Source organism: Arachis ipaensis, chromosome B2 (assembly GCF_059453495.1).
Source record: "Arachis ipaensis isolate K30076 ecotype BB chromosome B2, ASM5945349v1, whole genome shotgun sequence".
NCBI classification, from domain to species: domain Eukaryota; kingdom Viridiplantae; phylum Streptophyta; class Magnoliopsida; order Fabales; family Fabaceae; genus Arachis; species Arachis ipaensis.
The window spans coordinates 28,618,459-28,643,363 of record NC_142437.1 but is presented as its reverse complement, the minus strand read 5'-3'; the positions used below and the strand labels follow the sequence as shown (position 1 = coordinate 28,643,363).

The 24,905-nt window shown below is 38.7% G+C and overlaps 1 protein-coding gene across 1 annotated transcript; it reads left to right on the top strand.

Moving 5' to 3' along the window:
- Window positions 1–23,716: 23,716 nt before the first annotated feature.
- Window positions 23,717–24,348, top strand: LOC148573426 (protein FAR1-RELATED SEQUENCE 5-like). Its single transcript, XM_088505769.1, has 3 exons — window positions 23,717–23,916; window positions 23,994–24,098; window positions 24,183–24,348. Exons 1-3 carry the CDS (start codon window positions 23,717–23,719, stop codon window positions 24,346–24,348), a joined length of 471 nt encoding a protein of 156 aa, XP_088361895.1.
- The last annotated feature ends 557 nt before the right edge of the window (window positions 24,349–24,905 follow it).

The following is a 24,905-nucleotide window of genomic DNA, read 5'->3' as shown; positions in this document are numbered from 1 at the left end:
GAGCATGGAATCGGCGTTTAATGCCAGAAACAAGCAGCAAGCTGGCGTTTAACGCCAGACATGCATTCTAAGGGCGTTTTGCACGCCTAAATGGAGCAGGGATGCTAAGTCCTTGACCTCTCTGGATCTGTGGACCCCACAGAATCCCCACCTACCCCACATCTTCTTCTCTCTTCTTCACACTTTTTCATAACACTCTTCCCCAAATACCCTTCACCAATTACCTCCATACCTTTTCCCCATAAACCCCACCTACCTCCAAATTCAAAATCCTTTCCCTCCCAAATCCAAACCTAATGGCCGAAACCTAACCTCTCCCCACCCCTATATAAACCCCTTAACACTACTCCATTTTCACACATCACAAACACCACTTCTCCCCCTTGGCCGAATACACCTTCTCCCTCCATCTCCTCCATTTTCTTCTTCTTCTACTACTTTCTTTCTTCTTTTGCTCGGGGACGAGCAAACCTTTTAATTTTGGTGTGGTAAAAGCATTGCTTTTTGTTTTCCATAACCATCAATGGCACCTAAGGCCAGAGAAACCTCAAAAAAGAGGAAAGAGAAAGCAATTGCTTCCACCTCTGAGTCATGGGAGATGGAGAGATTCATCTCAAAGGTCCATCAAGACCACTTCTATGAAGTTGTGGCCAAGAAAAAGGTGATCCCTGAGGTCTCTTTTAAGCTCAAAAAGAGCGAGTATCCGGAGATCCGACAAGAGATTAGAAGAAGAGGATGGGAAGTTCTCTCTAATCCTATTCAACAAGTCGGGATCTTAATGGTTCAAGAGTTCTATGCAAACGCATGGATCACGAGGAACCATGATAAAAGTATGAACCCAAACCCAAAGAATTGGCTCACAATGGTTCGGGGGAAATACTTAGATTTCAGTCTGAAAAACGTAAGATTGGCGTTCAACTTGCCAATGATGCAAGAAAATGCACGCCCTTACACTAGAAGGGTCAACTTTGATCAAAGGTTAGACCAAGTCCTCATGGACATATATGTGGAAGGAGCTCAATGGAAAGGTGACTCAAGAGGCAAGCCGGTTCAATTGAGAAGACCGGACCTTAAGCCTGTGGCTAGAGGATGGTTGGAGTTCATCCAACGCTCTATCATTCCCACTAGCAACCAATCCAAAGTAACTGTGGATCGGGCCATCATGATCCATAGTATCATGATTGGGGAGGAAGTAGAAGTTCATGAGATTATACCTCAAGAACTCTACAAGGTGGCTGACAAGTCCTCCACTTTGGCAAGGTTAGCCTTTCCTCACCTCATCTACCACCTCTGTAATTCGGCTGGGATTGACATAGAGGGAGACATCCTCATTGATGAGGACAAGCCCATCACCAAGAAAAGGATGGAGCAAACAAGAGATCACGGACCTCAACAGGAGCATGAGGAAATTCCTCACCATGAAATCCCTGAGATGCCTCAAGGGATGCACTTCCCTCCATAAAACTATTAGGAGCAAATCAACACCTCCCTAGGAGAATTAAGCTCCAACATGGGACAACTAAGGATGGAGCACCAAGAGCACTCCATCATTCTCCATGAAATTAGAGAAGATCAAAGAGCTATGAGGGAGGAGCAACAAAGGCAAGAAAGAGACATTGAGGAGCTAAAGCACTCCATAAGATATTCAAGAGGAAGAACTAGCTACCCTCACTAAGGTGGACTCGTTCCTTAATCTCCTTGTTCTTATTTTTCTGTATATGTTTATTTATGTTTATGTCTTTATTACATGATCATTAGTGTTTAAGTGTCTATGTCTTAAAGCTATGAATGTCCTATGAATCCATCACCTTTCTTAAATGAAAAATGTTTTAATCACAAAAGAATAAGAAGTACATGATTTTGAATTCATCTTTGAAATTAGTTTAATTATTTTGATGTGGTGACAATACTTTTTGTTTTTCTGAATGAATGCTTGAACAGTGCATATGTCTTTTGAATTTGTTGTTTATGAATGTTAAAATTGTTGGCTCTTGAAAGAATGATGAAAAAGGAGAAATGTTATTGATAATCTGAAAAATCATAAAATTGATCCTTGAAGCAAGAAAAAGCAGTGAATAGAGAAAAGCTTGCAGAAAAAAAAGGCAAAAAAAAAAAGAAGGAAAAAGAAAAAGCAAGCAGAAAAAGCCAAGAGCTCTTTAAACCAAGAGGCAAGAGCAAAAAGCCAGTAACCCTTTAAACTAAAAGGCAAGGGTAAAAAGGATCCAAGGCTTTGAGTATCAGTGGATAGGAGGGCCCAAAGGAATAAAATTCTGGCCTAAGCAGCTAAACCAAGTTGTCCCTAACCATATGCTTGTGGCGTGAAGGTGTCAAGTGAAAACTTGAGACTGAGCGGTTAAAGTCGAGGTCCAAAGCAAAAAAAAAGAGTGTGCTTAAGAACCCTGGACACCTCTAATTGGGGACTCTAGCAAAGCTGAGTCACAATCTGAAAAGGTTCACCCAGTTATGTGTCTATGGCATTTATGTATCCGGTAGTAATACTGGAAAACAAAGTGCTTAGGGCCACGGCCAAGACTCATAAAGTAGCTGTATTCAAGAATCAACATACTAAACTAGGAGAGTCAATAACACTATCTAAATTCTGAGTTCCTATAGATGCCAATCATTCTGAACTTCAAAGGATAGAGTGAGATGCCAAAACTGTTCAGAGGCAAAAAAAGCTACTAGTCCCGCTAATCTAATTGGAGCTAAGTTTCATTTATATTTTGGAATTTATAGTATATTCTCTTCTTTTTATCCTATTTGATTTTCATTTGCTTGGGGACAAGCAACAATTTAAGTTTGGTGTTGTGATGAACGGATAATTTATACGCTTTTTGGCATTGTTTTTACATAGTTTTTAGTATGATTTAGTTAGTTTTTAGTATATTTTTATTAGTTTTTTAATAAAAATCACATTTCTGGACTTTACTATGAGTTTGTGTGTTTTTCTGTGATTTTAGATAATTTCTGGCTGAAATTGAGGGACTTGAGCAAAAATCTGATTTAGAGGCTGAAGAAGGACTGCAGATGCTATTGGATTCTGACCTCCCGGCACTCGAAATGGATTTTCTGGAGCTACAGAAACCCAAATGGCACGCTCTCAATTGCGTTGGAAAGTAGATATCCAGGGCTTTCCAGCAATATATAATATTCCATACTTTGCCTGAGTTTAGATGACGCAAACTAGCGTTCAACGCCAGCTTTCTGTCCTATTCTGGCGTTAGACGCCAGAAACAAGTTGCAAAGCAGAGTTAAATGCCAGAAACAAGTTACAAACTGGCGTTCAACTCCAAGGAAGACCTCTACACGTGAAAGCTTCAATGCTCAGCCCAAGCACACACCAAGTGGGCCCGGAAGTGGATTTCTGCATCATTTACTCATTTCTGTAAACCCTAGTAACTAGTTTAGTATAAATAGGACTTTTTACTATTGTATTTAGAGTCTTCGGACCACTTATAAGAATTGGTCATTCTGGTTCCCTCTTTGGGGCCGAAGCCAATGAACACCATTATCTCTTATGTATTTTCAACAGTAGAGTTTCTACACACCATAGATTAAGGTGTGGAGCTCTGCTGTTCCTCATGAATTAATGCAAAGTACTATTGTTTTTCTATTCAGCTCAAGCCTATTTCTTCTCTAAGATATTCATTCGTACACAAGAACATGATGAATGTGATGATTATGTGACGCTCATCACCATTCTCACTTATGAACACGTGCCTGACAAACACTTCCGTTCTACATGAAAACAAGCTTGAATGCATATCTCTTAGCCTCCTGATTCACGATCAGAGTCTTCGTGGTATAGGCTAGAATTATTAGCGGCCATTCTTGAGATCCGGAAAGTCTAAACCTTGTCTGTTGTATTCCGAGTAGGATCTGGGAAGGGATGGCTGTGACGAGCTTCAAACTCACGAGTGCTAGGCGTAGTGACAGACGCAAAAGGATTACTGGATCCTATTCTAGCATGATCGAGAACCGACAGATGATTAGCCATGCAGTGACAGCGCATTTGGACCATTTTCACTGAGAGGACGGGATGTAGCCATTGACAACGGTGATGCCCAACATACAGCTTGCCATGGAAAGGAGTATGAATGATTGGATGAAGATAGTAGGAAAGCAGGGGTTCAGAAGGAATAAAAGCACCTCCATACGCTTATCTGAAATTCCTACCAATGAACTACATAAGTATTTCTATCCTATTTTATATTTTAATTATATTTTAATTATCAAATCTCCATAACCATTTGAATCCGCCTGACTGAGATTTACAAGGTGACCATAGCTTGCTTCAAGCCGACAATCTCCGTGGGATCGACCCTTACTCACATAAGGTTTATTACTTGGACAACCCAGTGCACTTGCTGGTTAGTTGTATCAGAATTGTGAAAAAGAACTAAGATTATGAACGTGCGTACCATGTTTTTAGCGCCGTTACCAAGGAATGAACAATCACGATTTCGTGCACCAATGCCTTGATGTGTTTGTTAGTGAACTCTGGTTGAAAAGGCTAGGAATGGATCGAAGGAGTGAAGAGAAAAAAAGCATGCAAAGTGTAGAACACTTGGAAAATCAAGGATTTGGAGTGCTGACACCGACACGCACGCGTGACATACGCGCACGCGTGGATGATGAAGTCCCAAGGCGACGCGTACGCGTGCACTACACGGACGCGTGGATGGAAAAGTGCCCAGCGACGCGTACACGTGACCCACACGTACGCGTCGATGCTCGCACGTAACCTCATTAAAGTGAAAACGTTAGGGCGATTTCTGAGCTTCTCAGGCCCAGATCCAACTCATTTTTTAGCCTATTACATGCAGAATTCAAGAGGAGTCAAGGGGGGATCATGGATACACTTAGTTTTTAGAGAGAGATGTAGAATTTTAAAGAGAGGCTCTCTCCTCTCTCTAAATTAGGGTTCTTAGTTTTATTTTCCTTTTATATCTAGATCTACTTCTTCCTTTGCTTTAATTTTCCTTTTATCTTTACTTGTTCTAGCATTTTGCTTTTCTTGTAATTCCTTTATATTGTTAATTTTAGTTTATGAACTCTTAGGTAGATCTCCATTGTTCTTTCAATGCAATTTATGATTTCCTTGTCTTCTTATATTTGCTTTGGTTTTCTATTGTTGATCTCTTGCCTTTGTAGTTATAGCTTCCTTTAATTCTTGCAATTTATGATGTTTTCCTTTTATGCCTCCCAAGTGTTTGATAAAATGCTTGGTTGGGTTTTAGCTTAGATTTTTCTCCTCTTGGCTTGAGTTGAGTAATTGGTGAAGCTTGAGTTATCAAACTCTCTTGTTGATTGATAATTGGAAGTTGCTAGTCAATTTGAATGCCACTAAAGCTAGTCTTTCCATAGGATTTGACTAGGACTTGTGGTCTCAAATTGATATCCACTTGACTTTCCTTCATAGTTAGAGGTTAACTAAGTGGAGCAATGGACAATTCTTGTCACAATTGATAAGGATAACAAGGATAGGGTTTTAGTTCTCATGCCTTGCCAAGAGCTTTCTTAGTTGTTAGTTTATTTCTTTTGCCATTTACATTTTGTGCCCCTTATTCAAAACCCCAAAACATACAACCCATAACCAATAATTTATTACACTACCCTGCAATTCCTTGAGAGACGACCCGAGGTTTAAATACTTTGGTTTATTTTTATTGGGGTTTGTACTTGTGACAAACAAATTTTTTATTGAGGAATTGTTTGTTGGTTTAGAACTATATCTACAACGAGATTTCATTTATGAAATTCTATACCGACACACACAATTTCCATTCATCAATGAGGTAAAGTATGTGAAAATAAGTCATAAGAAAAAGGGTCATAATGTGGGTTGTAACCCACTGGTGCAGAATTTTGTAAAACTGTGTTTGAGGTTGTTTGTGTGTGGAAGGGAAAATGGTCTTCATAAAAATGCACATTTCTGGAAATGAAAATCAGTCTTAAATCCATCAACACGAATCCTTTAACACCCTCCCTAAATCCTAGAAATATGGATATTTGAGCCCTTGGGTCTAGCTTATGTCTTCCAGCTGTTATAGTGCAATCATAGGCTAGACATCCAAAGATTTTTAAATTTGAAAGATTAGGAAATGTTTAGTAAAGAAGCTAAAATGGAGACTTGTTTTGCAAGAAGGTGCTTGGAATTCGATTGATGATGTAAACTACATGCAAAAGAGCAAAGTTCCAAAAACATTTGGGTATATTAGATTGAAAAATCAAGCTACGAGTGACAGCCAACAAGTGTTGATGTTTTCACTCAACAATGACATTTTGTTTAGGGGTTTCAACACATGATGTTTGGTGAAGGATTCCATTTTCTACATAAAATTGAGGCATTAAAAATTCTGGTCCATTGTTTGTTCTAATGACTTTTACTTGGCTGCCAAACTACACTTTTGCAAATTGAATAAAATTCTGAACTAGTTTGCTTGCTTCTGCTTTTGTTTTCATTAAATTAGTCCATGTAAATTGTTATTTATCATCAACAATGATTAAAAAATATTTGTTCCCGTTAATGAATGGAATTGAAAGAGGGCCCTATATGTCAATGTGAAGAAGATCAAATACATTTTTCGAAATAGTAGTGCTATTTGCAAAGCTTAGTTTTCTTTGTTTTGCAAAATGGCATGTGTCACAAGGTGCAATTTTATTACTACAATCAATGAAAGGAAAATAAGATTTCATAATATGCAATCTATCTAAAGACAAGTGTCCTAACCGAAAGTGCCAGAGATTTATTCCCTTTATTTCAGGTTTAGGTAAACTCATGAAGCTTACTGCTTGTGCAAATTCAGGTCTCACTACTTCAGCATTCAGTGCATAAAGTCCTTCACATGCCTTACCTGTGCCAATCACCTTCTCCGAGCTGATATCCTAAATCTTACATAATTTGTCATCAAAGTTCATGTGGCAATACAAATGAAATGTGGCTTTGGAAACAGAAATTAGCTTAAAATTGAAAGAAGGTATATACAATGCATCAACAAGGTATAGGTTCTTTGAAAAGAAAATAGTTCCAGCAATTTTGCTAATGGCTAGTGCACCATTAGGCAATTTGACAAGAATTGGGGCTATTTCATGATATGACTGAAAATCATTGAGTGAGTATGACACATGGTCTGTAGCCCCTGTGTCTACCACCCAAAATGCATATTTTTTATCTGAAATGTTTAATGCAAGTATGCTTGATCTAAAATGCATGACATGTACCAAACTATCTGGATGAGGTGTTGGTAAAGGCTCTAGAGTGTGTGGTTCAGCACTATAATTTGGTTTCTGATCTTCTTTGTTGAGAAGTGCCAGCAAAGCTGATTTTTGTTCTGGTGTGAAATCAAAGATCTGTGACCCACTGCTCTCTCCATTGTAAGGAAATCTGAGATTTTCACTTCTTCCCTCAGAATCTAATGCACTAATGTTCATGATCACAGTGTTGTGCCTCTGCTATATATGTGGTGGATATCCATGCTTTTTGTAGCATGTGTCGATGGTATGTCTGGACTTACCACCACGAGAGCACTCCATCTTGCCTCGTTCTCCTTGACCTCTTCCAAAACCTTGATTCCTGCCTCCTCTGCCCCTCCCTCTTCCTCTGCCGTGTGGATCTTCTGCAGTGTTCAAGAGAGTGGTAGATTGAGCTGCTGCAATGAGTTTATTATCTGAGATAAAATCAAGGCTCTAGAACTGCCTTTCTTGTTGTGTGAGAAGTGAGAAAATAGTATTCAAACTTGGAAGCAGATCCATGAGCATGACCTGAGACCTTACTCCAGCATATTGTTCATTCAGTCCTCTAAGATATCGTGTCACTTGATCTTCTGTTCTAAAATTTCTTACAACACCTAATCCACAATTGCAATCTCTTCCACGATTACATGAAGGAATTGTTCTGAAGCTGTCTAATTCCTCTCACATTTTCTTCAATTCAGTAAAATATTCAATCATATTCATATCTCCATGTTTGAGAGCATACAGCTCTTCCTGTAATTCGTTTACACAAAATTTATCCCGTTGATAGTATCTATGCTTCAATTCATCCTAGAGGTCTAATGCCACATTGTTCCAGCTTACACTTTGAGCAATATCAGAATTCCGACTAAAGTTTAACCATGCAACTACATAAGTATTGCAACGTTCCCAAGCTTCATAGGAAGAATTGTGTGTCTCAGGTCTAGGTAAACTACCATTAATAAATTTGATCTTATTCTTAGATCTCAGAGCTCTAACCATAGATTTACTCCAATCTCCATAATTCTTTCCATTGAAAATGACATTTGTTATAGCGATACCTGGATTTTCAGACAGATGCAAAAAGAAGTAATTCGAAGGATCTTAATTGAGTCCTCCACTATTCCGACTAACGTGAGCATGAATAGTAGAAAGCTTACTCAAGAACGCAGAAATTTCATATGGATCAAGGTTCTCTAATGGCGATCGCGCTTGCGGATTTGCTCCCGCAATGTCACGAACTGGATCCATTCACTGCACGCTTTACATTTTCAGAGCTTGCGTTTGTGATGTTCATGCTTGAAACATTGAGTTCCTCCTTCGATCCCAATCTCAAGTGCACTTAGCGAGCTCCACGCTCACCGCACCATGTTGAAGTGTGGTTGGTGAAGCACTGAGAGCACAAAACAAAGAAGGAGAATTGGGAGAAGAAATGGAATTGATGAAATACTCAATTATAGTGAAAGATCTCAAACTATACAAGTGGGGGTAGAGTCCCTTATATATCAGTAAAGAGTAGCAAAACTATTCTAACTAACTAATCTGTATAATTTAGTCATATCAATTGTGCAGGTATGAGAGCTATACTTAGCTACACAAGGTGCATAGTAAGTTAAGGTGAGTGGAAGCCTACTTATCAAGTAACAATAACGTCTGAATAAGGGATGGTATCCACACCCAAAAATTCTTAAAGAAGAGTAATTTGGTTTTCTATGAAAAAGAATCTCATAAGAAATCTTCACTTCTAAAATGGGTGTGAGAAATCTATTTATAAGATGGATAACAGTAGTAAAAACAAAATCCTAGTATTTTAATAGTAATGATGCAGTAGCTAATAGGGATAAATCAGTTTCATTAATATATCTATGTTTCCTTTCAATACTTTTTTGTTGTTGGTGAGTATAGGAACATGTAAGTCTGTAGATGATACATGTTCATTCAAGTAAAAGATGAAACTATTTGAAAATATTAACAATTTTATATTTTATTGCATATATTATTTTTGAAGAATATATTTTATATTAATTTTTAATAATAAAAATCTTTAAAATGATTCCTTATATTCCAAAGAATCAAAGGAAGGAATTTTAAAATCATTAATAATTTTATTTTAAATTTATAATTTTGCAAAAATACAGATTTTTTTATTTTAAATTTATAATTTTGTAAAAATACAGATTTTTTAAAATTTAAATTAAAAAAAATCTAAATTTTTATTTTTATTGGTTGTTATTTTTTATATATTTTATTTGAATTTAAATGAAATTATTTTTCTATGATTATTTTTTATTTTTAATAAGCAACTAAAAATAGTAAAAACTGTACAATGTAGTTGATTTATTTGTTTCAACAGCTTTTTTTTTCAATTGGTTGCGAAATAAGGTAACGAATATATGTTTTAAATTTTGCTCACACTATCAACGAAATTACCTTAATTTAATAAGTTCCACATGCAAAATTAGATTGATTGCGAAATTGAGACATAATACATAACAACATAATTCCTTCTACTATCACTTAAATTGAAAAATCTATAACTTTTTATTTAAATAAAAAAAGTTACATATTTAGAGAATGTTTGGTGTAACACCCTACCATACAGAGTCTTATGCTTAAGTCATAATTCAGAGATGGCAAGGTATTACGACCTCTAAAACAAAAATTTAGTACGTATAGTAGTATGAATAATTGATTATAACTAGGAGCCTTTGTAGAAAAAGGGGTAAACAAAAACCGTAACTCGAACGCGCAACACTCCGATCGATAACGTAACGAGCAAAGGATAAGCTAACGCAAGATCATATATATAAAGAGTGTCAAAAACGGGAATATCAAGACTCAAAATCCGGCTGCGAAGATAACCGGTCCGAGCATAATAATATATACATATAATAAAATAAGGAAACCCCAAAGGAAACCCAAAGGGACACAAATACATACAACCTATTCTCCAAAATCCCCTCTAGAAGGAGTCATCACAGTTTGTATTATTTAATGGAGATAAAAGTATCTAAACAAGATATATAAACCAAACAGAGTCCCAAGAACAAGAATCTTCGCTAATCCAGAAGTCCCCAGCATGCCTCAACGAGAAGCCTCGCGTCCTGCATCTGAAAACCACAAAATCCGCATGGGTGAGAACCAGAGGTCCCCAGTACGGTAACAGCTTCCACATATATAATACATAATAATAGAGGAAAGCCGAAGGCAATCCTAGAACTTCCTCCAGAAAATATCAAAGCTTATAAACAAGCTAAACCGTAAGCGGCAACTAACTAAAGATCCTTCAGTCTAACTAATACTTCCCTTTCTACTTCCTTCAGACCTCCCAACAACCAGTAGGAGTATAATATAGCAAACACAGTTATATCAGACAAGAGATTTACAAATAGGAACAAATAAGGCATTTAGGCAATTAGCAAGTAATATGCAGTCAAATAGGCAATCTCAAACAATTCATGTAGTATGCTTATGATGCATGCCTGTCCCTAGTGGCTGATGATATCATCTGTCGGTTATAGAGCCAACCCGACAAGTCCTGGTAGCTAGCCATTGGACTGTCCCTCTGTCGTGCATCCCCAACTCGAGTTATACTCATCATAAACTTGATCATAATCATGATCCATATCCATCACCCTCACTGGTGAATATTTATCCATCACCATCACTGGTGAATATTTATGGGGGCGAGCTCATCCGGGCCTTTCACAGTGCCCGGCCACACTTACGACATAGGGTCAAAAGAGCTTCGAGTCTCAACCTGGAGCACATGGTGGCTAGCCATTGCTACTACCCAGGGAAACCCTCATCTCCAATGGTGGAAGTGCAAACCTTCACAATTCAATCAACATCATATATGCATTTATACTTGGCCATAAACATGGCTCCGCCGTAACACGGCAATAATCTAGCCATCCGGCTCACGGTTAAATCCATAACCAGCCAATTCATTAACAATTACGGCCCTTCGGCCCATGGCACAACAAGCACTTCCACCGCCATTCTCCGCATCTCACATAATCATCTTTGATCCTCAATGATCATTCATTTTTCCCTTGCTTCACTCGCAAGTTACCACAGTCACTAGCCCTTTTTCTCATGCTAGGCATATCATAATGATTTAAGACATAAGTGGTGAGATCGGAGGCTTAGAAGTATGAAATTTGGCTTTTAAAACTCAAAAATCAACTTTGGGATGAAAACAGGTCCACGCGTACGCGCACTCCACGCGCACGCGTGGATGGCGCTTTCTCGAAGAACGGCGCGTACGCACCAAGTGCGCCTACGCGCGAGGGGTCATTCTGCTAAAAATTTTCTAAGTTAAAAGCTGCAGAATTTACAGATTCAAACCCCAATCTTCCGACGGACATAACTTCCTCATTTTAAATCGTTTTTCACCCGTTCTTCGAACGGCATGGACATCCCGGATCCAATTTCATTTCTAAATAGATTTGGCACAAATCAGAGATCCGTAGTCCAAGTTATGTCCCGTCAAAGTATGCCCAAAAACCATGTTTTCATACAAAACCACAAGGTGCCATTTTCAAAACAAGCCACTTTCAACTCTTTTCAAAATCAATCAAACATGCCAATTTCAACCCTTCTCTTTGAAATCATTCAAAATGTACCAAAATCAACAACAAGCCATCCTCAACTCACACATTGACATTTTACCAAAATTTCCAAAACTACCTCCAACCATTTTAACACTTCTTAATCAATGGCTAAAGGACAAACACAATCTCATGTCATACATCCTTCTCATCCCAATTTCCAATAATATTAATTTCCAAATCAACCATCATTATACATGATCAACATCATACTCACCATCAACATGGTACCACCCATCAATTCAACCTCAATCACCCATCAAGCATATATCACAACATGCATTTCTCATACATCACACAATCAAGGCATCAATATTCATAATCACATATATGAACACATCATATATCTCAACTATTCAACAACACCAACAATTCAATGCCTATCTTAGGGCCTCTAGCCTAAGTATTTCCTACCACATTACATATTAGATACAGGAAACCGAAACCATACCTTAGCCGATTTTCCCAAGCTCCCCCGGAGCACTTCCAAACCACTTATCCACAAGCTCTCAAGGCCTCAACACCTCCAAGAACAGATTTTTCACCACCAAACCCTTTCCAAGCTTTTCAAAGTCACCAATCAAGCTCCAATATTCACATATACACAACCTAAGCCACAACCATCATACCCATACACAACATCTCAAAACCCAAACATCATAGAACAACAAAATCACACTAGGGTTGAGAATCTTACCACACCCAAGGTCCAAGGAGACAACATTAACCTTCTCCTTCAAGAGAGTTGGGTCCTATAACATCAAAGAACCCAAAATCTCAACATTTTACCCATGAAACTTGAAAATAAGGGCTGGAATTTCGAACAGAAACACGTGGCTTACCTCAAGATTAGTTGTATGGGTTTTGTAGAGCTCTCCGCGGTGAACGCGTGGCCGCAAACGGAGCGGCAATCGGAGCTCTAGATCAAAAGTTATGGTGGTTTGAAGATCAAGTGAGAGAAAGAACTTGAGAGAGTGTTCTTCCCTCCATAGCCTCCATTTTCAGCGTGTTTAGTGTGTTGTGAGGAGAGAGAGTGCTGAAAACTAGGGTTTTGGTTTAGTTTAGTTGGGCCAAGGGCCCACTTTGGGTCCGGTTGGACCGGTTTGGCCCGTTTGGTCCAATCTTGGTCCGATTTCTATAAAATTGGTACCGAAATTCTCGTCTCAATTTCCTCTATCATATTAAGCCATAAAAATATCATTTTTGGCTTTCTAGAATAAATTCTCATATATGGGTTAATTAGCCGTTAATTAACCGGGTCTTACATTCTACCCACCTAATTGGGAATTTTGCCCACAAAATTCAAATTCAAATTCAATTACCTGAGAATAAGTGCGGATAATCCGTTCGCATCTCCGACTCAAGTTCCCAAGTGTGTTCCTCAACACCGCCTCGACTCCAAGCCACTTTGACTAATGAAACCTCTTTTCCACGCAACCGTTTGATACTAGTATCATCAATTCTGACTGGAGCCACTGGAAGCGTCAAATCTTCTCTTAACTGAACCGATTCGGGTTCTAACACATGGCTAGCATCAGGAGTGTACTTTCGAAGCTGCGACACGTGAAATACGTCGTGCAGGTTTGAAAGATGGGGTGGTAAAGCCACCCGATACGCCACTGGCCCAATCCTCTCCAAGGTCTGAAATGGACCAATGTATCGAGGATTCAACTTCTTTTCTTTAATCGCTCTACCTACTCCTGTGGTCGGAGTAACTTTCAGGAAAACATGATCTCCTGCCTCAAATTCTAAGGGCTTCCGCCTTTGATCGGCGTAACTCTTTTGACGACTCTGCGCCGTAAGCATCCTATCTCGGATCTTCTTGACTTGTTCAGTGGTCTCAGCTATCATTTCCGGCCCCAACAAGCCTTTCTCTCCAGCTTCATACCAACATAGTGGAGATTGACATTTTCTCCCATACAAAGCCTCATACGGAGCCATTCCGATGCTCGCATGGTAACTATTATTGTATGCAAACTCTACTAACGGCATATACCGATCCCAACTCGCTGGTTGGTCCAAAACACAAGCTCTCAACATATCCTCTAGTGTTTGGATCGTCCTCTCGGATTGACCATCTGTTTGAGGATGGTACGCTGTACTCAAGCTTAATCGAGTTCCAAAAGCTTTCTGAAATGCACCCCAGAACCTCGAAGTGAAACGAGGATCTCTATCAGAGATTATAGTAGCAGGTACACCATGGAGTCTCACAATCTCCTTTATGTATAACCGAGCTAGCTCCTCAAGGGTGTAAGTCATCCGAACGGGTAAAAAGTGAGCTGACTTCGTCAGTCGGTCCAGATCACCCAGATAGCATCAAAACCAGTCCTAGTCCTTGGCAATCCCGACACAAAGTCCATTGCAATACTTTCCTACTTCCATTGCGGAACCTCTAAGGGTTGCAACATCCCGGAAGGTCTTTGATGTTCAATCTTTACCTTTTGACAAGTTAAGCACTTTGAAACATATTCCGCCACATCATTCTTCATACCCGGCCACCAAAACATCGCCTTTAAATCATGGTACATCTTAGTACTTCCCGGGTGAATGGAGAATCCGCTTTTATGTGCCTCCTTTAAGATATCTTGCCTCAAAGTGCCAACATCCGGCACTATGATCCTACCCTTGAATCTCCATAACCCATCTTTCTCTTCCGACACTCTCCACTGTTTTCCTTGCTCGATAGCCGGTAACACCTTCCATAACGCTTCATCATTTTCATGAGCCTTTAGGAGTTCGGACTTAAAGTCACTTGAGATTTCTAATCGGCTCAAACACAAGGTTCCAGATACTTCTCGAGCACCAATTTTTAGACTCTCGAATTCCTTGAGCAACTTTTCCTCTTGAAGCATCATCCAAGACGCATACAACGACTTCCGACTTAACGCATCCGCCACTATATTCGCCTTTCCAGGATGGTAATTTAACTCAAAGTCATAGTCTTTCAACAATTCCATCCACCTCCTTTGCCTCATATTAAGCTCTTTCTGATCAAAGAGGTATTTCAAGCTCTTGTGATTGGAGAAGACTTGGAACTTAACCCCATAGAGATAATGCCTCCACACCTTCAAGGCAAACACGACCGCAGCGAGTTTCAGATCGTGCGTAGGGTAACTAAATTCATGAGGTCTCAACTGTCGTGAGGCACACGCCACCACATTATGATGCTGCATCAGCACGCATCCTAGGCCCTTTAACGATGCATCACAGTACACCTCAAAAGGCTCGTTCGGCTCAGGTAACACTAACACAGGTGCAGTGGTCAACTTTTTCTTCAATGTCTGAAAGCTCTCCTCGCACTCAGGAGTCCAAACAAACGGAGTGTCTTTGCGAGTTAACTTTGTCAACGGCAAAGCTAATTGCGAAAAGCCTTTGATGAACCTTCGATAATAGCCAGCTAAACCCAGAAAACTCCTTATCTCAGTTACTGTGGTTGGTTGCTTCCAATCCATCACAGCTTCTACCTTAGTTGGATCTACGGCTATTCCCTTCTTACTCACCACGTGACCCAAAAACTTCACCTCACCCTTCCAGAACTCACACTTAGACAGTTTCGCATAGAGTTTCTTCTCCTTTAAAATCTGCAACACGGTCCGTAAGTGTTCCGCATGCTCTTCTTCAGTCTTGGAGTAAATCAGTATGTCGTCAATGAAGACAACAACGAATTTATCCAGAAACGGACGGAATACTCTATTCATGTAATCCATAAACACTGCAGGAGCATTCGTCAACCCAAAAGACATCATAGTATACTCGTAATGACCATAACGAGTCCTGAAAGCGGTCTTAGGGATATCCTCACCCCTCACCCTTATTTGGTGATAACCGGATCGCAAATCGATCTTAGAGAAAACCCCAGCTCCTTGTAACTGATCCATGAGATCATCAATCCTTGGCAATGGGTACTTATTCTTTATAGTGACCTTGTTCAGCTACCTGTAATCCACACAGAGCCGCATACTTCCATCTTTTTTCTTTACCAGTAACACTGGAGCACCCCACGGGGAAACACTTAGTCGGATAAAGTTCTTACCCAGTAATTCCTCTAACTGAGACTTTAGCTCGGCCATCTCTAATGGTGACATTCTATAAGGAGCACTTGAGATTGGTCCCGCCCCAGGCACCAACTCAATAGCAAACTCGACCTCTCGGTTAGGTAAAAATTCCTCAATATCATCGGGAAACACTTCCGGAAACTCACACACTACCAGAATCTGATCCAACCTTTGGTCATCACCCGAAACACCTGCGGTTAACAACAGGATACCCTGAGATTCGATTTCGGAATAGTTCACCATCATCGAATTCAAGTAATAATTATTCACCACGACCGGTCCTTCTGTATCCTCCGGCATAAAGTACACCGACTTTGTAGAACAATCAAGCAGGACATGGTTCTCAGATAACCAGTCCAATCCCAAGATAAGATCAAGACCGATCATCGGTAAGCAGATTAAATTATGGACAAAATCACGCTGCTCGAACTTGAACGAAACTTTCGGGCATCCTAGCCTAGTTACCATGGCTTCATGGGTAGCATTATGTACCTTTAGGTCATAACCTAAGGTTACGATCTTCAATCCTAACTCATGGGCTTTCTCAAATGCAATAAATGAATGCGATGCTCCCGAATCAAATAAAGCATTTAAAGTTTGACCAGCCATTTCACAGTTACCTCGAATGAGTGTCTCAGATCCTTCTGCACCCACAGCTGAGGTGGTGAACACCCGACCAGTCTGTTGTGCTTTCCCAGCACCTTGCTTTTGCTTCTTTGGACAACTTGCGGCTTTATGCCCCGCCTTTCCACAATTGTAGCACAAACCCCATCCGGCCTTGCATGGTACTCCCGGATGGTGACTCCCACACCTAGTACAAACTTGTTCATTCTGAGGTTGCTTCCCAAACTTCTTCCCTTGGAAATTGTTGTTGTTGTTGGGCCTCCTGAAAGAGCTCCCCCTCTTGAAAGACGGACCTCTAGGTGCAAAGCCCTTCCCTCGGTTCTGTGGAAATGAACCTTTGTGACTCCCTTTCTCAGCGGTTGCCCTTTTCACACACTCCTCAGCAACCCTACACTTGTTCACTAATTCGGAGAAAGTCCTAATCTCCATTGGTCCTACTGAACTGAAGATATCACTCCGGAGTCCTCCTTCATACTTAACACACTTCCATTCCTCATATTCCACCGGAGTCCCTTGGCACATACGAGAGAACCTGAACAGCTCCTCAAACTTGTCAGTATACTCTGATATGGACATAGTACCCTGCTTCAGCTGTAACAATTCAAGTTCCTTAGCCGTCCTAGCAGAAGTCGGAAAGTACTTCTTATAGAACTCTTCTTGAAAGACATTCCAGGTGATATAGTCATCACCCTGCTGCAGAAGACGTCGGATGCCTTGCCACCAATGCGACGCTTCACCTGTGAGCATATAGGTAGCGAACTCGACACGCTGTCCTTCAGGTACCACTTGTGATTGCAGTGCTCGCTCTATAGCCTGAAACCATGTATCGGCCTCAGTCGGGCTAGTAGTTCCCTTGAACTTAGGTGGATTAACCTTCAAAAAGTTCGCCAGTGTCATCGGGCCCTGAACTCCACCTCCGTCATTACCATGGTTGTTCATCTGTTGACCAAGAGCCTCAGCAGTGGCTTGCATAGCAGCAACCATATTCTCCAACGCAGTCATAAAGTTCACCGGGTCATTAGGGTTAGTCTCCGGCGCACGAGCATTAGTACGATCTCTCCCACGGCCTCTACCGCGTCCACGAGGTGCCATCTGGTTCCTATACACACCAAACAATCGATATTAAGTTGATCAGTCTCAATATCGGAAGTCTAGTGCTTCAAAGTCCCAAACGCATGCTCATGAACGTTTATGCCAACTATATCAAGTAGATATACTAACAGCACATAACACACATACAGAGAATGCACAGAAGCATAGTCAGTCCATTCCTCAGGCTCTACAGGAACGAACTGTTCTGATACCATAATGTAACACCCTACCATACAGAGTCTTATGCTTAAGTCATAATTCAGAGATGGCAAGGTATTACGACCTCTAAAACAAAAATTTAGTACGTATAGTAGTATGAATAATTGATTATAACTAGGAGCCTTTGTAGAAAAAGGGGTAAACAAAAACCGTAACTCGAACGCGCAACACTCCGATCGATAACGTAACGAGCAAAGGATAAGCTAACGCAAGATCATATATATAAAGAGTGTCAAAAACGGGAATATCAAGACTCAAAATCCGGCTGCGAAGATAACCGGTCCGAGCATAATAATATATACATATAATAAAATAAGGAAACCCCAAAGGAAACCCAAAGGGACACAAATACATACAACCTATTCTCCAAAATCCCCTCTAGAAGGAGTCATCACAGTTTGTATTATTTAATGGAGATAAAAGTATCTAAACAAGATATATAAACCAAACAGAGTCCCAAGAACAAGAATCTTCGCTAATCCAGAAGTCCCCAGCATGCCTCAACGAGAAGCCTCGCGTCCTGCATCTGAAAACCACAAAATCCGCATGGGTGAGAACCAGAGGTCCCCAGTACGGTAACAGCTTCCACATATATAATACATAATAATAGAGGAAAGCCGAAGGCAATCCTAGAACTTCCTCCAGAAAATATCAAAGCTTATAAACAAGCTAAACCGTAAGCGGCAACTAACTAAAGATCCTTCAGTCTAACTAATACTTCCCTTTCTACTTCCTTCAGACCTCCCAACAACCAGTAAGAGTATAATATAGCAAACACAGTTATATCAGACAAGAGATTTACAAATAGGAACAAATAAGGCATTTAGGCAATTAGCAAGTAATATGCAGTCAAATAGGCAATCTCAAACAATTCATGTAGTATGCTTATGATGCATGCCTGTCCCTAGTGGCTGATGATATCATCTGTCGGTTATAGAGCCAACCCGACAAGTCCTGGTAGCTAGCCATTGGACTGTCCCTCTGTCGTGCATCCCCAACTCGAGTTATACTCATCATAAACTTGATCATAATCATGATCCATATCCATCACCCTCACTGGTGAATATTTATCCATCACCATCACTGGTGAATATTTATGGGGGCGAGCTCATCCGGGCCTTTCACAGTGCCCGGCCACACTTACGACATAGGGTCAAAAGAGCTTCGAGTCTCAACCTGGAGCACATGGTGGCTAGCCATTGCTACTACCCAGGGAAACCCTCATCTCCAATGGTGGAAGTGCAAACCTTCACAATTCAATCAACATCATATATGCATTTATACTTGGCCATAAACATGGCTCCGCCGTAACACGGCAATAATCTAGCCATCCGGCTCACGGTTAAATCCATAACCAGCCAATTCATTAACAATTACGGCCCTTCGGCCCATGGCACAACAAGCACTTCCACCGCCATTCTCCGCATCTCACATAATCATCTTTGATCCTCAATGATCATTCATTTTTCCCTTGCTTCACTCGCAAGTTACCACAGTCACTAGCCCTTTTTCTCATGCTAGGCATATCATAATGATTTAAGACATAAGTGGTGAGATCGGAGGCTTAGAAGTATGAAATTTGGCTTTTAAAACTCAAAAATCAACTTTGGGATGAAAACAGGTCCACGCGTACGCGCACTCCACGCGCACGCGTGGATGGCGCTTTCTCGAAGAACGGCGCGTACGCACCAAGTGCGCCTACGCGCGAGGGGTCATTCTGCTAAAAATTTTCTAAGTTAAAAGCTGCAGAATTTACAGATTCAAACCCCAATCTTCCGACGGACATAACTTCCTCATTTTAAATCGTTTTTCACCCGTTCTTCGAACGGCATGGACATCCCGGATCCAATTTCATTTCTAAATAGATTTGGCACAAATCAGAGATCCGTAGTCCAAGTTATGTCCCGTCAAAGTATGCCCAAAAACCATGTTTTCATACAAAACCACAAGGTGCCATTTTCAAAACAAGCCACTTTCAACTCTTTTCAAAATCAATCAAACATGCCAATTTCAACCCTTCTCTTTGAAATCATTCAAAATGTACCAAAATCAACAACAAGCCATCCTCAACTCACACATTGACATTTTACCAAAATTTCCAAAACTACCTCCAACCATTTTAACACTTCTTAATCAATGGCTAAAGGACAAACACAATCTCATGTCATACATCCTTCTCATCCCAATTTCCAATAATATTAATTTCCAAATCAACCATCATTATACATGATCAACATCATACTCACCATCAACATGGTACCACCCATCAATTCAACCTCAATCACCCATCAAGCATATATCACAACATGCATTTCTCATACATCACACAATCAAGGCATCAATATTCATAATCACATATATGAACACATCATATATCTCAACTATTCAACAACACCAACAATTCAATGCCTATCTTAGGGCCTCTAGCCTAAGTATTTCCTACCACATTACATATTAGATACAGGAAACCGAAACCATACCTTAGCCGATTTTCCCAAGCTCCCCCGGAGCACTTCCAAACCACTTATCCACAAGCTCTCAAGGCCTCAATACCTCCAAGAACAGATTTTTCACCACCAAACCCTTTCCAAGCTTTTCAAAGTCACCAATCAAGCTCCAATATTCACATATACACAACCTAAGCCACAACCATTATACCCATACACAACATCTCAAAACCCAAACATCATAGAACAACAAAATCACACTAGGGTTGAGAATCTTACCACACCCAAGGTCCAAGGAGACAACATTAACCTTCTCCTTCAAGAGAGTTGGGTCCTATAACATCAAAGAACCCAAAATCTCAACATTTTACCCATGAAACTCGAAAATAAGGGCTGGAATTTCGAACAGAAACACGTGGCTTACCTCAAGATTAGTTGTATGGGTTTTGTAGAGCTCTCCGCGGTGAACGCGTGGCCGCAAACGGAGCGGCAATCGGAGCTCTAGATCAAAAGTTATGGTGGTTTGAAGATCAAGTGAGAGAAAGAACTTGAGAGATTGTTCTTCCCTCCATAGCCTCCATTTTCAGCGTGTTTAGTGTGTTGTGAGGAGAGAGAGTGCTGAAAACTAGGGTTTTGGTTTAGTTTAGTTGGGCCAAGGGCCCACTTTGGGTCCGGTTGGACCGGTTTGGCCCGTTTGGTCCAATCTTGGTCCGATTTCTATAAAATTGGTACCGAAATTCTCGTCTCAATTTCCTCTATCATATTAAGCCATAAAAATATCATTTTTGGCTTTCTAGAATAAATTCTCATATATGGGTTAATTAGCCGTTAATTAACCGGGTCTTACATTTGGGAATTATGAAAATATTTACAAAAAAATATTTTACCAAATTAAATATGTTGGGTTAAAATGTAAAATAGCTTATGATCAAAATCAGTAATTTTAAATCAAAATATAATTTATAAGTTGTTCTGGACATTTCCATTGGAACTAGAGTTGATTTCTAGATACCAAGATCTCCTTGGGCCACTCAACTAATAGTTCGACTTGAGAGCCGTCTTAAATTAATGCAAATAATCTCAACATTTTTTCATCGTTTAAAATTGGAAAATACTACTTGTACAACACTAATCAACCTTTAATCAGCCTTTAATAATATTTAATTATTTTTTTATTAAAACATATCCCTATTTTTTAGATACATATCTATAAATTAATTTAATTTAAATATTAAAAACAAAAATTTCTCTAATAACATAACTCACTTCCTAGGTAATTACTGAGACTTTGCTTCTTTTACGTAACTTATGATAACAAATATGATTTGTTATTCTTTTTTTTACGTAACATTTACACTGCATTAGTGAATTTCGAACGAACAGAAACCTTCCAGCTGAAGCCTCCTCTCGTTTTCATCGATGAAAGGTATCACCATCTTCTAGCTGAAGCACCCTCTCGTCTTCATTAGTGAAAGGTATCACCACTTTTTACACCTATACTTAATTAATGTTATGAAATATCATGTTCATCATTTTTAATTATATTTAAAAATAAACATACAAACTCCATTCTTATTTAATCGCAACAAGTTTGATTTTATTTGATTTTATCAATAGAATTGTTACAAATAAAGTATTTTGAGTAAAGAAGCAAAAAAAATCTAGAGTTTAAGAGAGAAGATGTAACTGATATGGTCATAAAAATTGTGTTTTTATATTTCAATTATAATACATCTAATAGTAGGATATTATATACAAAATATTTTTAAAACACATCCAAAATCGTAAAATTCTAGTTTTTAAATATAAACGTTTTCAAAATCATTAAATTTTAGTTTTTAAATATAAACGTACAGAATACAATTAATCTTTTGATTTTTGATTCGATAAAATGCATCTAATATTTATTATGTAAATTATTAGTTGGATTTTTTTTGTTACTTATTTGAAATGTTACAAATAAAGTATTTTGAGTAAAGAAGCAAAAAAAAATCTAGAGTTTAAGAGAGATGATGTAGCTGGTATGGTCATAAAAATTGTGTTTTTATTTTTCAATTATAACACATCTAATAGTATGATATTATATACAAAATATTTATAAAACACATCCAAAATCATAAAATTCTAGTTTTGAAATATAAACGTTTTCAAAATCGTTAAATTCTAGTTTTTAAATATAAACGTACAGAATATAATTAATCTTTTGATTTTTGATTCGATAAAATGCATCTAATATTTGTTATGTAAATTATTAGTTGGATTTTTTTTCGTTACTTATTTGAACATTAACGTTTTCAAATTTATTATCATCAACAATTAATTTAAGTTTTTTATTATTTATAAAAATATCTAACATATATTATCATAGTATTAGTTGGAATTTTTATTACTTGTTTGAGCATTAGTATTTATTCATCTTAATTTTTTTATTGATGTTATTGGTTGGTATTTTAGATAATGGTTGAAATTAAACTATGTCGTAAGTTTATTACACATACAAAATAGTACAATCGAACTAAAAATATTTTTAGAACACATCCAAAACTCTATCAAATAGCACAAGATATTTTTTTGTCTTACTGATCCAAAATGTTTAACTAAAATAGACAACTAGTTATTAATTTGCATATATTTTAATTAATTACAATTTTTTCTTTTTCTTATATTATAATGACCATTATTTTATTTATAATCTTAGACATCAACATGACATTTGTGATAGACTTGAACACGCAGCCGTCGTCAGAAGAAATTCACTCATTTGATACCCATATTGATATGGACGATATAAATATTTGTAATAGTTCAAGCAATTCTGCTATAGAAATTGAGTGCACGACTGAGGTTTGTTAACATTTTTTCATTTGGAATTTTTGATAATGTCTTAATTTATTCTGCTGATATTTATGCCCGACTTTTTTACTTGCATGCTAATTATAGGTTATATTTTAATATATATATTCATGTGAACACATCCAAATATCCAAGCAATGACACTATAAATATATATGTATGCACGTATTATTTTGTTATTTTTGTGCCACAATCCTTGTTAGTATGTTTTGTTTTTTAGGTCATAATTCATCCCACCATTTCTGATGAGGAGATTCCAAAAGTGGGGATGCTAATTGGAACCCTCGAAGAAGCACGCCAATTTTACTACAACTATGCCAATAAAGTGGGATTCGAGCCTCATATAAGAAACACTAACTTCGACAAGAATAGAAGGACACCCATTAACCAATCCATACAGTGCAATAGAGATGGATACCGAACAAAGAAGAATCCAGTAACCCAAAGGTCAAACACAGTCTCATCTATACACTGTAAAGCTCGCATCTATGTGAAACTTGACACAGAGCTTGGAAAATAGAGACTGTCGAAGGTAGAATTAGCTCACACGCATCGGTGTGATCCCAGTTTGTCATTGATGTTTAAGAAGAATAGGAAACTCTCCATGCACGTTAAGGATGTCATTGAGCATAACGACCAGGCTGGTATACGACCTTCGAAGATTTTTCAGGCGCTTGTTGAAGAAGCTGGTGGTCGTTCTAATCTGAAATTTCTTGAGAAGGATGTTATAAATTATATATCTGGTAAACTCCGAATCAATGGAGATGATACTGATGCGCAAGAGATGCTGGACTATTTTACCAGGATGAAAGAGCAGAACCCGAATTTTTCTTTTACGACATTTGTGTCTATAGTGACAATAGTCTCAAGCATGCATTTTGGGCGGATGCTCGATCAAGAGCTGCTTACGAGTATTTTGGTGACGTGGTGTCATTTGACACCACATACAAGCTCAACAAGTAACTTCTTTTTCTTGGTTTATTTTTTTAAGGATTCATTAATTTACAAGCTCACTGATTGCCCCACGTGTTGATTTTTTATAGGTACGAGATGCCAGTTGCAGCATTTGTGGGTGTTAATCAGCACGGAAGGTCATGTCTTTTCGGGTGTGCTTTATTGGAAAATGAAGAGACTGAGTCCTTTGAATGGCTCATGCAAATATTTATAAAATGTATGGAAAAAACACCAGATGGAATCTTAACTGACTAATGCGGGGCCATGGCAACAGCCATTCGAAATGTCATGCCAAACACTAGGCATAGATTGTGCATTTGGCACATCACGAGGAAGATACCCCATAAACTTAGAAAGTTGAGCCGATATGAGGAAATTAAAGCTACAATGCATGGGATTATTTGGGGAGTCTCGTTCGCGAGAATCATTTGAAAGTTTATGGTATGACTTCAGTGAAGACTACACCCTCCATGACAGCAACTGGCTTAATGGTATGAATACACATCCAAAACTTGATTGGTCTGTTTATTTGTCGTTTTAAGTGTTGACTAGATTTTGTAAAAGAAATTAACTTAAGCTAAATATCCTTTTATGCATGTTTAGTGACACAACATAGGTGACTATTTTAAAAGCATATATGTTTTTCAAAATGTAGATATATATCATATTTGCATTATATGGGTCCCTGTTTTTCTAGAGCACGAATTTTGGGCTGGCATGAGGAGTACACAATGGAGTGAGAGTATGTATGCTTTCTTTGATAAGTACCTAACATGTAGGAGCAGTTTAATTCAATTTGTGCACCAGTATGA